The sequence below is a fragment of the Pongo abelii genome, chromosome 21 (genome assembly GCF_028885655.2).
Source record: "Pongo abelii isolate AG06213 chromosome 21, NHGRI_mPonAbe1-v2.0_pri, whole genome shotgun sequence".
NCBI lineage: Eukaryota > Metazoa > Chordata > Mammalia > Primates > Hominidae > Pongo > Pongo abelii.
The window spans coordinates 19,973,069-19,986,245 of NC_072006.2; the positions used below are offsets into that span (position 1 = coordinate 19,973,069).

The 13,177-nt window shown below is 51.3% G+C and overlaps 1 protein-coding gene across 6 annotated transcripts in view; it reads left to right on the plus strand.

Moving 5' to 3' along the window:
• SYNDIG1 (synapse differentiation inducing 1) overlaps positions 1-13,177 on the plus strand; it is a 206,034-nt gene that overhangs the window by 107,034 nt on the left and 85,823 nt on the right. For 5 of the 6 annotated variants that reach the window (XM_024239164.3, XM_054541650.2, XM_054541649.2 and 2 more), the window contains exon 3: positions 11,055-11,192. The exons of the other annotated variant lie outside the window; for it this stretch is intronic. In XM_024239164.3, coding sequence (XP_024094932.1) covers positions 11,055-11,192 — 138 coding nt within the window. The remainder of the gene's footprint in view (positions 1-11,054; positions 11,193-13,177) is intronic. 6 annotated transcript variants of the gene reach the window in all.

A 13,177-nucleotide genomic window follows, 5' to 3' on the forward strand; every position in this document is an offset into this window, starting at 1 on the left:
CGCGCCCTGGTAACTTTGACCTGAATCACGTAGTGATCTTTCACACCAAATCCTAGAAAGCTTTGGCCCACCTTGCCATTGAAGACCAAGGTATGCATCTGTTCATTGCACCCATCTGTTTGGCAGCGGTGATGAGGTTTCTCATCCTGCATGACGTATTCATCATGTGTCTGTCACCTCCTCTCAAGTGTCCTGGAGTCTCATGGTCGTGTTCCACATAGGGCTGCCCCAGGGCAGTAATGGGGGTATCCAGCAACCCCCAGTTCCTCCACAGGCTCTGCAGCAGGTGCTCTCAGCTCCCCTTACCCCATACCTTCTCAGGTATTACCCTTGCCTGAGACACCCCTGGGCCTGAACTTTCTCTGAAGACCTGAAGTCTGCCCTGCAAAGGGTGGGAGAATCTCTGCCCCCAGGAGACCAGGGTCAGTTTATTCCAGAGAGATAACTCAGAATGCATCTTACACTGATTTCCTCAAGGTCCCAACAGGAGTAGCCTCCAGGCTCCCACTTCTCTTCCCCATCATCTTTGCTGAGATCACCTCCCAAAAAAGCAATTGCACCTGAATCCTTTACTCAAGCTCCTGCTTCTAGGAGCCAGGCCTCAAGAATGTGTTTGTTAGGCCGGGCGCGTGGCTCACACCTGTAATCCTAGCACCTTGGGAGGCCAAGGCGGGCAGATTGCCTGAGCTCAGGAGTTTGAGACCAGCCTGGGCAACACGGTGAAACCCCGTCTCTATTAAAAACTTAAAAAAAAAAAAATTAGCCAGGCATGGTGGCATGCATCTGTAGTCTCAGCTACTCAGGAGGCTGAAGCAGGAGAATTGCTTCAACCCGAGAGGTGGAGGTTGCAGTGAGCCGAGATTGCGCCACTGCATTCCAGCATGAGCGACAGAGCTAGACTCTGTCTCTAAAATAAATAAATAAATAAATAAATAAATAAATAAATAAATAAATAAAAATAATGCATTTGCTAAAGCTGCCCTCCTAGGCCACTGAGCACTTCCAGGCCACAGGAAGAACTTAGCCTGATGGGTGGACTCAATGAAGGAACTTCTTATCCTACTCTAACCATTGGATTAAATGCCTATAGCTAGTTAAAAGACAAGTATTTCAATTAATGCAGGAATATGGAAAACCAGTCCTCTAATATAATGATATGTCTTATCACATCATAAAACCTGAAGTGCGGTGTACAACACCATTACCTTCACAAAGACAAACCAGGAGCTACATACAGAGGTGAATCTTAATGAATTTCATTTCATTCGGCTCCTGCTTCCAGAACATTACAGATCCCTAGGGCCATCGTTAGGTGCTAATCAGAAACTTCTCAGAGGAGAAATACATTTGCGCTTTACACAGGACAAACAGCCATTAACAGAGACAGTTCTGTTTTGACAACTTCCCTTTGTGAATGAATGCTTGTTTCCCTGGAGCACGGTAGATATTGCCAGAGAAACCCTGGATGTGCTTCCCCAGCCTCATCCCATTACTTCTGGTGAGGTTTTTGTCTGACACAAGTGAATGCAGAATGCAGCCTTACAAGGGCTTTCTTCCCAAAGTTTGCCTTCCAGGACCCCATCCCTGCCTCAAAGAGCTGAACGTTTTTGAAAGGGAGTTCAGGTGTCCCACTAATCATGTCTATTGATGATGGGAATTGAGTCTTCATGGGGATATGCTAGGAGCTAAGACCTAAAGCACCCATCCCAAAGGAAGAAAACAAAATTTAAAGAAATAGGATGGAGGTGATCCATTAAGGCAGATCTGGTCAGCTTCAACCGTTCTGCCCAAACACACTGAACATTCATTTATTCCCAGAGAGTCTGTTTGCAAATAATCTTCAGATATTTGCAAGCATCTACTCCTGCCCCAGAATCAAAGTGGGAGCCTCCAAAAGAGAAAAGGTCAGTCCTGACCTCCAAGGGCTGCAGCGCGGTGTGCACCTCATTTACAGCAGTCAGGCCCCAAACGCTCACAATGGGAACTTCATCTCATTTGTTCTAGGACATGCAAAGCACTTGTGTTTTATTTAATTTATCTTGTGAGGTTAATATATTTTTCTGTATGGAAAAGTTTCATATTTTATGCACCTAACTGGATTATTTTCTTCTAAAAATACCTCCCTCCTCAAAGAATATAAAATGATTTAGGAATATTGGACTAGATACTACTAGGAGGAAAAATCTGTTTACTTCTGAATGATGCATTGACTCGCTCATTTTTGAACATTATACATTAATTTATTTATTTTAGCTGAGATCCATTTGTTTTAGAAAAGATTGCCTGGGAAGCCAACATGCAAAACAGGAAAAGTCTGAGCTGTTTGGGCCTGGGCAGGTTCAGGGACTCTGAGGCATCCACCACCACTTGCCCTTTCATGGAGGCCCCAGGCCCTGAAGAGCACAGTGAGAAACCACTGCATCGGCGACAGCATGAAAGTCCCTCTCCTTCAGTGACACATGGCATCGCTACCCACATTGTCTTGTGCTCCGTGACGTCCCTCAAAAACCAAGTGGAGACCAAATGGTTAGACCAGGCCCACCACTGATGGCAGAAGGCATGTTTTCCCCATTTTCAGGGGCACAAAGGTACATATATCCTTGTGACTACAGCAAAATCTAATATGTTGCAATTAGAAATACATATTTACTAGAAAATCTGGTGTTTTTGTTGGTTGAATTATCTGGGTAATGGAGAGCTGATTAACAAAGAATAACTGAATTCTCAGATTTTAGGAATTAGAATAAAGAGTGAAATACAGTTGACATTTTAACGACATTGCCCATGATTTCATTTTCTTATGATGGTTCCAAGCTCTAGTTTGGGGCTGATGATTGTTGAGCATTTCTGCTGTACCTGCTTTGGGCTGTTGCGATGTGTGATGGAAGACAGTTGATCGGGGGGCATGTTCCCCTGGCATCACATACCTGGAAGGAGCTGGGTCAAGGCGGGGCTCTGAGATCTGCTTTGCCCCTTCTCGTGGTTGACTCCTGAATTGTGAACTCACAGATCGCATCTGAGCACTTGGCGCTGATAGGAAGGGAGTCAATAGACATGAACTCTACCCATGTGCTAAAGAGTAATGACCACCCCCGTCCCTGGACTCCCCAGCCCTGCCCCCAGGCTGGGCACTGGTTCCCCACCCTCAGCAGTGCCTCAGGCCCTGACACCTCTGTGGCCCCCTGTCTCCTCCTCCCCATCCCATCTCTCAGCAATCCAGCATGGACGTCCATAAGGATTCCTAAATCCTCACTTCTGTTGAGAAAGCCATGGATCTCTTCCCAGACCCTTCCTCAATTTTCCACCTGACCCATCCAAATGTAACAACCTGCTCAGCAGACAAGCTTTTTAAAAGGCAGTTTTAAAGTGGAGGGGTTTTTTCAGTTTGCTCTTGCTTGTTTCACACCAGTATGTGAAATATCCTCTTTCTACAAAAAAAAATTGCTGCCTAGGAGGAAAAACTAAAAGTATGACAGCATACACCCAAGATGATTGGTCAGTAATTTAGGGCAATGTGTGTTCAAATATGAAAACATGGTTTCCTAGGACTCTGCACTCTGGAACCCCCAGATCTCCATACAGCGGTGTACGTGTGAGCCCTGTGTGCGTCACACATTGGGGGTCCTCAGGAGATGTCTGTGGTTTTTACGTGACCTGACTTCGAGTAAAGGAGAGAACAAGGGGCCTCGAGATGTTGAAGAAGCCTGGTGCAGAGAGGATGGTTTGACATGGGCAGAAGGGGTCGGGTCTTCTACAGCCAGGCAGCCCACGGAAAACCCCTGAGGGACCCAAGTGGACCCCTGGGGCTTGCCCCGATGGTGCAGGTGCAGGAGGATGGCCCCAGCACTGGCCCTGCAAGGTCTCCATGGCTCACATCTCAGACACGGGCCTCACCCACGTGGCTCACGAAGACTCATTCCCTTCTGTGGGAGTGGAAGCTCTTGCCTGAAGGCCTCAAAGGCAGCCGGGTCCACTTCCACACACCTGTGATGTGGACAGAGGGTGTCTCGCTCCAGGCTGTCTGCCAAGACCAGAGAACATGAGTGCACCTCCCGTAGATGCAGGGGGGCTTGAGCTGTGTCCTCTGCCTACAGCTTTCCCAGGTGCTGTCCTTGGTTCTGTCCTCAGTTGCCCTGGAGCCACCATAAATAAGACAGCCTTGAGCATGGCCAAGTCATCATTCTCACCCAACTTTGAAACCATTCTCTGGAGGCACATGTAAATGATGGTGAAGATGTACGCCCTGGAGAGCATAGGAAGGCATTTCAGAGGGTGAAGAGAGTATCAGAGGTCAGGCAGCAGGGCTGAATGCAGAGTATTCATGGGCAATGATAGGCCCAAAGGAAGGTGGAGCTGCTGGTTACTCCACTGTCCTCTGTGCAAATTGTAGGGGCTTCACCACTTTAGTTAGTGTTGTTCATATTCGCTCAGGCTACAGGCAAATCCCTCATTCATTCAGCAAATATGCGTGAGTCCTACTATGTGACAGTCACTGTTCTGGGCACTTAGGATACAGCTTTGGATAAAATGTGCAGATTTCTGCCCTCCTGGTGCTTAGAGGAAGGGAGTCGGGACGGGCGTGATGGCTCACGCCTGTAATGCCAGCACTTTGGGAGGCTCAGGCAGGTGGATCACTTGAGGTCAGGAGTTCGAGACCAGCCTGGCTAACATGGTGAAACCCCATGTCTACTAAAAATACAAAAATTAGCCGGGCATGATGGCGCGTACCTGTAATCCCAGCTACTCTGGAGGCTGAGGCAGGAGAATCACTTGAACCCGGGAGGCGGAGGTTGCAGCAAGCCCCAATCGCGCCACTGCAGTCCAGCTGGGAGACAGTGCAAGACTCTGTCTCAGAAAAAAAAAAAAAAAGAAAAGAAAAAGGAAGAGAGTCAGAAAGTAGACAAATCAGTATCACGTGAATGCAGAGAAGCCCCTAGCAGGCTGGGGATAGAGGGTCTGGGAAGGTGGTGGCAGCTTTGCAGCTATGTAGGGAAGGCTCTGATGAGAAGTGGCATTTGTGCAAAAGCCCCAAATGAAGTGGGCAAGCTAGGCACATGTGCATCCTGGCTTAGGGGACGGCAAGTGCACAGGCTCTGATGCAGGCAGGGCACACACGCATGTGGGAGGAGCAGCAGGGAGCTCCTTGCAGATGGAAGACGCCAAGCCCAGAGTTAAGAGGGTCACATCCCACGAGACAGCTGTGAGCACAAGGTCAGAGATCACCAGATACTCACTTGTGTGCCTTTCCACAATGTCAGGCTTTTTATTGATGCTGCATTCTCCATCATAAAGGCCACGAGCTCCCTGGAGTTCCCAGGAGTTATTCTCCTTAGTGCCTCCCCTTGCCTCGAGAGTGAGAGCGGCGGGCATGCAGGCTTGAGCCGAGCCACTCGTCAGTCAGTATTGCAAACCATACATCACAGTATATTTAATCAACATATAAATGTTATAGATTAAACATTCCACAACAAACTAAGTAACATTTAACATCAAGAGAAAAGGGATAGGAAAAGGGGTTCGTGTTCCAGTCCAGGGAGAGTGGCGAGAATGAAAAGAATACACAGGCCTGGCCCAAGTGCTCCGTCAGTGGTCAGTGTCTTGTGAGGAAGAGTCTTTGCTATGGGTGGAGCCTTCAGCGGCAGATGCTGGGCCCTTATCACAAGTGATGGCAAGATGGTGTCTATTAAAACGACTGTTTTCGAGCTGCTGAAGTCTTGCTCTTTTTATGGCTGTAGAGTCCTCTGGTGAGGACTAATAGTGGCAGAATGTGCTTGTTTAAATCTTTGTCTGGTTGGATGCAGCCTTTATTGATCAGGCAAAAAAACTCTGGTCTCTGCTGAAAAACTCTGTTGCCCTGTGAAATATAAGATGGAGTCTTTTTCTAAGATGGAGTCACTTATGTCAAAGGTGCTCTATACAACGAACGGCACAGTCCAATAGGACCTTCTGAGGTGGTGGAAACGTTCTGCATCTGTGCTGTCCCATGTGACAGGCATGGGACACATGTGGCTCCTGAGCATGTGGTGTTACTGAGGGACCAGTGTTGGTTGTGTGTACTTGTGAGCACTTTAAGCGGACACAGCTCCACGTGGCCAGTGGCTGCTGGGCTCCTCAGTGCAGATGTGGCCATTGGGACCGCCACCCTTGGATGGTGCGTGAGATGCTCACCAGAGTTGGTGAGCACAGAGAAGTGAGCCATGGGCGTGGTTCAGCTTCCCACTCCTGAAACAGGCGCCTCACACTCTTGCTCACAAAGCTGCCACGAATGCTGAACATTGTGATGTGCAGACATTTGGTGTCATGCCCTGCACTATGATTATTTTGTTAAAATATCCCCAGGAAGAAAACCCCGAGGGAACTGAGAGCCCTCCCTCTCCGTGGAGGTAAGGAAAACTGGGCTAGAACAGGCAGGTGACACGGTAGAATGGGCGGCCCTGGAGGGCACCCGCCTTTCTCTGCCTTGGCTTTAGCTCAAAAATGTGGGACCTCTGCATGAATTGCAGACTCCTTCGCAATGTTTTCAGTCCGCAGATGTACCGATTAAATGACTCATGAAGAGGATTCTTTAAGACAGCTGCAGTGCGTGATGAGTCTTTCTTGGTGTTGGGGATTGTGTGTATTTCTCTGCTTGGCTTGTTGGTATCCATGTGGCCTCTCCTAGGCCAGCCTCGTCTCCTCTCCTTCCTCTCGAGTGGCGTGATGCCCACAACCATTTATACTCCAGAACATTCCTGGCAGAAGAGGAACAATGAAAAGAACTGGGGTGTTTTTTTCTGCCCTGTAATTTGTCTGAGCTTTGTTTGTTTGTTTGTTTGTTTTTTGAGACGGAGCCTCACTCTGTTGCCCCAGCTGGAGTGCAATGATGCGATCTTGGCTCACTGCAACCTCCACTCCCAGGGTTCAAGCAGTCTTCTGCCTCAGCCTCCCAAGTAGCTGAGACGACAGGCATGCACCACGAAGCTCAACTACTTACATTTTTTTAGTAGAGACGGTGTTTCACCATGTTGCCCAGGCGGGTCTCGAACTCCTGACCTCAAGTGATCCTTCCACCTCAGCCTCCCAAAATGCTGAGATAACAGGTGTGAACAACCATGCCCACCCCTGAGTTTTTAAAATCTATTTCAGTCAAAGTTGACAAATTATTTTGATGTCATCTAGCCTCAGCTTGGTAATTTACAGAGTGTGATTCCTTTATGCTTCTAAATTAAAATCTGTGAAGACTGGAGGAGTGCCCTGAAAGCAAATCTTTGCTTCTTGGGGACTGTGTAATGCTAAAGCAATTTCTAAAGATGGAAGGCAATGCCTCCAAGTGCCTATGTGGTCCAGGGCAACGGTTCCCCAAGCACTGACTAAGATCGGGAAAACCTCACTGTTGCCATGGGCCTCTCCGTCACCACCATGAGACAGACTTAGCAAGAAGCAGAGTCTTCAGAGTCCTGGCAGGGAGAGAGGAGGAAGATGCCTCCTCTTCTCACGAGAAGCAATGGAGGCAAAGTGGGGTTTGTGTGCAGCCAAAGCAGCCATGTGCAAACCCAGCACGCGGCTCAGAGCCCTGGGTGCGCAGTTGGCATCGGAGATTCGAGACTCCAGTAGCCACTCACAGGATGGTTTGTGAGTGGACGTGTTTTAACCTCTTGGAGCCTCAGCTTTGTCCTTTGTAAAACAGAAATGACAACGACAATAAAGATAGTAATAACACCATCTGTAAACTAAAAATAAAGAAACTAAAAGATAAATAAACAGGCAGATTTTTTGTTTTTTTGCAAGGATACGTCGGGACCCATGGCTGCCGTGCTCCCTGAGATCAAGGGCTGAGCTGGGCACTGGAGAAATGGCCATTCCCCAGCCTGGCTCTGCCGCTTTCAGGGGTCTTGGACATGGGTTGGTTTGTCACAGGTTGGACCTCCCGACCATCTCCTGCAGAGACAGCCCCTTCTGAAGCTCAGCAGTTCCAAAACCAGCTCTCTGACACCCCCGAAGCCACATGTCTTCAGTGAGGGATGGAGAGTGGAGTCGACAGGGCCGTGTGTGATGAGGTGGAGCTGGGCAGATACCCAGATTCCACGGGGCAAGCCTTCCACACTGCACAGCCTCCATGCTACATGCCATCATACTGCACATCCTCCCCACTGCACAGCCTCCACGCTGCATGTCCTCCCCCTGCACATCCTCCCCACTGCATTTCCTCCATGTTGCATGTGATCCATCTTGCACATCCTCCCAAATGGACTTCCTCCCCACTGCACGTCCTCACCCCTGCAAGTCCTTCCAACTGCACAGCCTCCTCCCTTCACGTCCTCTGCACTGCACATCCTCCCCACTGCACATCTTCCCCTCTGCACAGTCTCCATATTGCATGTCCCACCCCCCTGCATGTCCTCCACCCCCTGCACATCCTCTCCACTGTGTGGCCTCCCTCTTTCACGTCCTCCCCCCTGCGTGGCCTCCCCACAACATGTCCTCCCCACTGCACATCCTCCCCCCTTCACGTCCTCCCCATTGCATGCCCTCCCCCCTCATGCTGTCCCCACGGCCCACGGCACGGCCTCCCCCTGCACGGCCTCCCCCCTGCATGGCCTCCCTCCATATGTCCTCCCTTCTGCATGCCCTCCCCGCTGCACACCCTTTACCCTGCACATCCTCACCCCTTCACATCCTTCCCCCTGCACATCCTTCCCCCTGCATGTCCTCACCCCTGCACATCCTCCCCCCTGCACATCCTCCACGCAGCACACCCTCCCCACTGCTTGTCCTTCCCACCGCACGTCCTTTTTGCAGATTCCAGACTCCAGCACCTGAGCCTGGGAAGTGAGCATCTCCACCTGGACAGGCTGGGGCCTCACAACTCCCGCATGAATTGTGCATCTCTGTGGGCTGTTCCACCTTTTTCCCCCTTAGCCATAATGATGGCAATTTTCATATCTCCTTACTGTTTGGAGACCATATGGAGGCCAATGTGCAGAATAAAGAGAAGAGAAATCTCATAAGCCTGGCTCCGTGGACAGAGGCTTTGCAGCCCCAGACACAAGAAGCAGCCACCACAGCAGAGGCAGCGACTCCTCGACCTGTGCCCGGCAGGAGGGGCGAGGCCAGGAGCTGGCACTGTAGCCCGAGCAAGTTGCTTGCCCTGTTGGTGGAGTGGCACTTCAGATCCCTGCCCTGCAGGCTTGTTGGGAGGCGAGTAAACAGTGAGCCCAAGCTCCACGAGAGGCCACCTGGGAAGTCCTTATTGTTGGACTGATCCTATGAAAATATGCTGTACCAGGGAGCCTCAGGTCTCACTGCAGCCCCGCGGCTGGCTGCACAGTGATTAGAGGCTCTGATTGGCAGTTTTACCTGTGTTTAATTAACAAAAATGGGAAAGGGGGCCGTGGTCACCTGTGGGCCTTCCCAGCTTCTGCTAGTAAGGAGGAATGTCTGGGGGTGCTCAGGCATCAGTGGTGAGCAGCAGGCTCGCAGCCACGCGAGTGCTGCACTCACAGGGTGGGCCCACCTGCACTTTTGTCTGGCTTCACAGGGTCCGTCCGGAAGGCCCCTGAAGAAATGGCCCTGTCACTGCTGTGCACTGCCAGTCATTCTCAAAGTGCTCCAGCTTGCGGCAGGAGGCCTCTGCTTAACAACCTTGGGCAGCTGGCAGAGAGCTAGGAAGCCAGGGCCTCCTCCAGGAGGAAGCGAGCCACTACTCTCCTAGGAAACAATATCTGGAATAAGATGGGCTCCATCTTTGTATAGGACAAATGCCTAAGCAGGGTGGCCCTAGCGTTTGGAAGAGTTGGTGTTAGTGCTCCGTATTTTGATGAGGAAAGAGCCCAGCCAGTGGAATGACAGCCAGGAGGCACCCTCTGCACAAACACCAAGGCAGGGCCCAGCCATTCAGCCTCCTGGAGGAGCCACGTGCCCTTTGTGGGGAGGGTGGGGCAGTGGTTCTCTTTGCTAGGTCAGCATTGGAATCATCTGAGCTGCTTTTTAAAAATTACTGTGGAATCGCAAACCACCTACCCCATGTTCTCACTTGTAAGTGGGAGCTGAATGATGAGGACCCATGGACGCAAAGAGAAGAACAGACACTGGGGCCTACCAGAGGTTGGAGGGTAGAAGGAGGGAAAGGAGCAGAAAGAATAACTGCTGCACACTAGGCTTATACCTGGGTGATGAAATAATCTGTGCACCAAACCCCCATGGCATGAGTTTACCTATAAAACAAACCTGCACGTGCACCCCTGAACCTAAAAAACACTTTTTTTAAATATAAAATTAAAAAGTAAATTTCTGTGCCCAGCTTCACCCTGATTCCCTGCTCCCAGCACACACCTTCTCCATCAGAATCCCCAGGAGAGTCTCACTCAGCCCCTGCCACCAGGCCACAGAGCAGAAGGGCACAGCTGAGGCTCACAGGGCCGTCCTCTGCTCCTCAGGAAGCCGCCCTCGTGCTCCAGGTGGAAATCAGGCCCCACCTGTGTCTTGACTCAGTTCACAGTCAAGAGAAACTTAGAGATTCAGGGGACAATGTCCTCCATCGATCCACATCAGCCTTGCCTTGTCCTTGTCCGCTAGTGAGAAGTCTCGTAATACAAAGAAAAACGCGCCCGGACTATGCCTTCTGAGAGTCTCCAGTCCATCCTCAGAACACACCGACAGTGCATGGTGGCAACGGGGCCAGTCCTGCAGGTGGCTTCCGGGCAGGCAGTCCCTACAAGCAGTCCCTGTGAAGTCCCCAGTCCCATCCTTTGTCCCCACCATCCTGGCACTCACATCCCAGCAATCTTAGAAATACTGCTTTCTGTAGGATTTCTTCTGCAACCCAGTGACCCAAGAGCCCCGTACTTGGCATTATTATCTTCCTGCTCTTGGCAAGCATTTCCTTGGCCCAGCCGCCCTTCCTGGGAGGCTGTGTACTTGCAGCAGTAACGATGACTCGAACAACATCAGCAACTGCAGCTGCCTCCCGGGGAGGGCCTGTGCCAGCCAGGGGTCATCCCACATCCCTGGACACCCCAGGATGACTCCTTTATTAATCTTCTCTCCCGTCCTGTCCTGCTGGTTCTCTCTTGCAGAGCGACTACTCGAGTGACACAGAGAGTGAGGACAATTTCCTCATGATGCCCCCGCGAGACCACCTGGGCCTCAGTGTCTTCTCCATGCTCTGCTGCTTCTGGCCTCTGGGCATCGCAGCCTTCTACTTGTCCCATGAGGTAAGGCCTCCTTGGTCTGTCGCACGTGGTGTGCAGGTGTTGACAGGGTGGGGGTGGGGGGGGGCAATCCCAGCCAAGGAGGAGAAGCGAGGAAGCCCAGACAGCTCCTGCTACAGCTGGGTCGGCACTTGCCCAGTTGGAGGATAGGCTGGGAGAAGTCAGGGCACCCTGGGGCCAGGAGGAGGCATTCCAGCTGCCTCACCCCAGATGCAGCTGTGTCCTCGCAGAGGTGGGTCTGCATTCCGAAGAGGCTTTGGAACTGAAGCTGGTGTCTGCTGGGTAGAAGGCACATGGCCTTTGGGAGGCTGTCTTTCATTTAGGTGCTGGGGTTGTGTGTGTGGGGTGACCCCAGTGCCGGGAAACACCATGCCCAGTGGGCTACGTTGAACTTAATGAGAGAGGAGAAAAGTAGGGTTCTGATTTCTTTGCTAAAGGCTCATTCCTGTAAAATAGATTCCAGTTCCACAGCAGCCCCCATGTACCTGACCCAGGTGAACGCCCTGGGGCTCGTGGAAATGGCACATCTCAGCATGACATCTGCCGTTCCTCCCCAGCATAAGGCTTCTAAAGGTTTCGATTCCTAGCCTTTTTCACTACAGAGCATCCTGTTTGTTGCCCCTTAGGCAACCTACATTTTGAAATATTTAGAAAGATTTTTCTCTAGCAAGTGCAGAGTACTCATTCAGAAATCAGCTATATTCACATTTTTATTAATCAGAGAAAGACATTTCTACTTGCCAATTACAGAGTGAGCTGACGGCATTACCACGGCCCATTGCTATCTGCCCAACCAAAACAGGGAGAAAGGGCATTCCTTTGCTGGCCCGGGGTGGGGGTGGTGCCGGGCACCCATGGGGTCTTCTCACAGAGGGCTGAAGATGCCTCGAAGTCACAGAGGGTCCCTCTCCAGCTTCTAGGATTCAGGACCAGGGCTGCACACAACTGAGCCTGGCAAGTCCTTCGTCTGAAACAGATTCCCTGGCTGAGCCCAGCAGTTGCTTCTTGATAGCTTCTGTATTGGTTGGGTTTGTTGGATGAGTGAGAGGAGAATCTGCCTTGCCTTTATGGGATTTCTGTTTTCCCCTGCACATCTTGAGTGGTGATTGGCCCCTCTTTCTGACATCCAAGGAGGAGCAGGGGAGAGTGGTGGGTGGCCTGAGGTCCTCCTAAGGGCAAATGCTTCCTGACAGGGCACAAGAAGTCCGGAAGCCTTTGCAGGCAGGGGTGTAGCTGGAGGGGCACAGTGGGGAAATGTTGATCTGCCGGGGCTAGGCTGAGCAGTTGTTCCAGACCCAGCTTTGATCTTGAGGGTCTGTCGGAGCTTCTCTTGTGACTTCGTCCCACAAATGCCACAGAACCCCTTCTCCATCATCATAAGCATGGGGTGGGAAGCCTGACTCCTGGGTCTGGCAGGGCCTGGTGGCTGTGGAGTGGAGGCAGGCTTGAGTGAACCCTGCTCCAGGGTGAGGTCCCGGACTGGGACACACAGGAGCTGGAGAAATGGGTGTGGGCACAGGCCCATGGTGGGCAGAGCCTGCTGTGCCACATAAACTGCACCCTGATGCTGCCAACAGACAAGAGCAGTCTTGCAAGGGAAGGAGAGATTGGGCCGGAGAGCTGGACAGGTGACATCAAACGCACCCCCGAAGCCTCCCTTGTACACCCCAGCCCTGCGTCATCTCCATGTGGGGAAGGATAGGGACACACCCACCTTCATGGGGCCCAGCCACTGAGGCATCCATGTAAAAGTGCCACAGAGTGCTGGGTGGATGGAAGCCCTGGATAGATGGCAAGGGGCCACAGGGAGAGGCTGCCTATGTGGCCAAAGGAGAGACCAGTCCTTTGTGGTGTCTGTGGTCTCTGCTACTCCGTGTGTTCGGATTGAAGCCCCGGTCTCTGGTGCAGGGCAAGGTATGGACAGTGTCTCTATCCAAAAGATCGCCATTATAATAAAGAGCAAGGCTACAACTGCAGAGACTGTGTCT